The following is a 2,438-nucleotide window of genomic DNA, read 5'->3' on the forward strand; positions in this document are numbered from 1 at the left end:
GAGGGAAGTTGCAGAAGCGAACTGGGGCAGGTGAGGATGGTACAGATGAAGTCTCCCTCAGTCCCTGTCTGGTTAGACTATGTTCAGTTCCCTTTGGTTTCTGATACAGCTCTCACCTCAGCAGTGCTCGAAGTGTATAGAACATCTCTGGAGATGGCAGAAGGAAAATAAAGGATCAGTGAAAAGCTAAAAGTGTCTTTAGTCATCTTGGGTAGGGACTTCAAATCTGTGATCCCCACTCAGACAGATAGCTCATGCCTTCAAGGACTCGCAACCGTGAACAACAAGATGCTAAGGAAGAGCTCACCTGACCCAGAAGCAATACTCTGGGGACCAATTTTAACTCTTTGAAGCCAAGTACATATCACTGCAGCAAATATCAGAGGCTGAGAGGAAGGCCTTTTTTCCTTTTAAAAGAAGATGCTGCAGTTGTGAGAAATTAGTTTGAATGCCCCTTTTATTGAATGCTGCGATAGTGCAGTGGTAACACTGAACAAAATAAGACTGCTTAAAACAAAAGCTGGAAGAGCAAGAAGCTTTTAAAACAGGGTTAAACCACATACAGCGTTGGTTACCCCTGTGCAGAAATGTATAGGGTTCCTTAAACGTAGCGTCATTAAAAGTTAACTCAAGCACATCCCTTCCATGTGTCTATACCCAAAACATGCCTTATATTTAAGAGTCTGAGTGAACATAAAAATATACAAGTCTTTAAAACAAGCACGCGCCACACATCAGGTGATTGGGGGAGGAAGGGGGGGGAAGCAGAAACCAACCAAACACTGATTTAGAAAGTCAAGGAGTCGATACTGCATCTAGCCACTGTGATCCTGCTAATATGCCAGGCTTTTCATTCATAGCCTGGGCCTGAGGCACTGCTAGGCTAACAAGTATACCACACAGCTGCATTTAGAGAGCTTCTATGCCAGTTCATAAACATCTTCCATTTACTATTTGGTGATTACATGTGTGTGTATATATATATAGGTCTCTATGCAACACATTTCAATGAAAAAAAGTCAACTCTGAGGATATACAAGCCAATCTAATAATGAGAAATGGAGTTTCAGTCCAACAGAAGCTTGTTTTCCCTTTCCTCAAGAAAGGAGATATCGCCCCCTCTTCCCTCAAAAGCATCTTCAGGTCAAACTGAAGTCCTCCACTGTAGCTATTCTTCATCAGAGGAAGAGGTCTGTTCCAGGGGGTACACCATGAATATCACATCTGGTCGTGATGGAACGTAGGGGTGGTCAGGCCTCACAACCTCAAAGCCCAAGAAACTGAATGTCTTCAGAAGTGGAACTACCGAAAGAGAGAGAGAAGACTGTTACCATTTGGGAAACAGCTGACAAGGAAGCCCGTGAGAAGCTACAAATGTACAAGGGAAATGCATACATGGCTGCAAACTCAACTTTGTTAGCCCCATACTGGCTGTTAAAAAGGAATTCCATTAAGGACAGCCCCCCTAAATTGCCAAACTTGTCCTTTCCCTGTGTTTCTTTTCAACTAGTCTTATGTCATTTATGCTGTATACTCCTCTTCACCCCAACATTTTATTGGTGTCTTGTTTAGAAGCAGCTCCTTGGGATGAGGCCCATCTTGAATGCACGACTCACAAAAAGCAGCCCCAGCTGGGATATGCAGAGCCAAATGTAACACAAGTCTAACACATTAAAAAAAAACAAACAACTTATGCAGCAACAGGGAGCCACTGCAGTTCACTAGGAGGCATGCAAGGTATCCCCTATTTCTGGGGGAGCTTGAGATGTGTCCCATTGTACAGAGTACTCAATTAGTGCAGCCTAGAGACAATCCTGCATGCTGAATTACAGAGACACCCTCTGACTTCTATAAGGAGGCAGCTCAGTTCACTCATTTCATCATTCATTTGCTTAAAAAAGGAACACAGTCACAGTCCCCCAACACAGGTTTTCCAGGAGCTTCAAATGCCAAGCAGCTCAGATGCTGAGTTGTTTCCTTCAGCTCCCTATACGAAAGCCCCATCTCCTCAATAGCTGAGCTATCAATGCTCAGGCATGTGGAGGAACAGCAGTTTTTGTAGGCCAGGCTGTTTTCACTGGGACCGAACACGGGTTCCCTGGCATCCAGAGACATGAGGTAGGAGCAAACACTGTCCCCTACTCCCCTTCATTTGCCTTATGTAACGATGAATGTAGTCCCCCAAGAGCATAGAGATGTGGGGATTCAAGGTATCTGAGGTTCTGTGGGCTTGTCCCAAGCTACCATTTGGACAAGATGAAGGCTGACACCCAACAGCAGGCAGGATGGATTTATTCAAGGACTAACACTGACAGCTTGCTACTTCAGAATAGAAGGAAAGAAAAATAGCTAGAGATGCCACAGCAGAGTGTGGGTGATTGCCATGGTTTAGGGACTCCTCCAGCGAGCAGCTTGCTTCGCAGGAATCCAACACACTG

At 44.7% G+C, this 2,438-nt stretch overlaps 1 protein-coding gene across 1 annotated transcript in view; it reads right to left on the reverse strand.

Annotated features, from left to right (window-relative positions):
- Nucleotides 1-439: 439 nt before the first annotated feature.
- The window catches only part of OAZ2 (ornithine decarboxylase antizyme 2), a gene marked incomplete at its 5' end in the record, with an annotated part of 41,754 nt that continues 39,755 nt past the window's right edge, over nucleotides 440-2,438 (reverse strand). The window contains 1 exon segment of the mRNA XM_019503848.1: nucleotides 440-1,302. Coding sequence (XP_019359393.1) covers nucleotides 1,169-1,302 — 134 coding nt within the window.

Source organism: Gavialis gangeticus, unplaced genomic scaffold, assembly GCF_001723915.1.
Source record: "Gavialis gangeticus isolate Ggan-Ray unplaced genomic scaffold, GavGan_comp1, whole genome shotgun sequence".
Lineage (NCBI taxonomy): Eukaryota > Metazoa > Chordata > Crocodylia > Gavialidae > Gavialis > Gavialis gangeticus.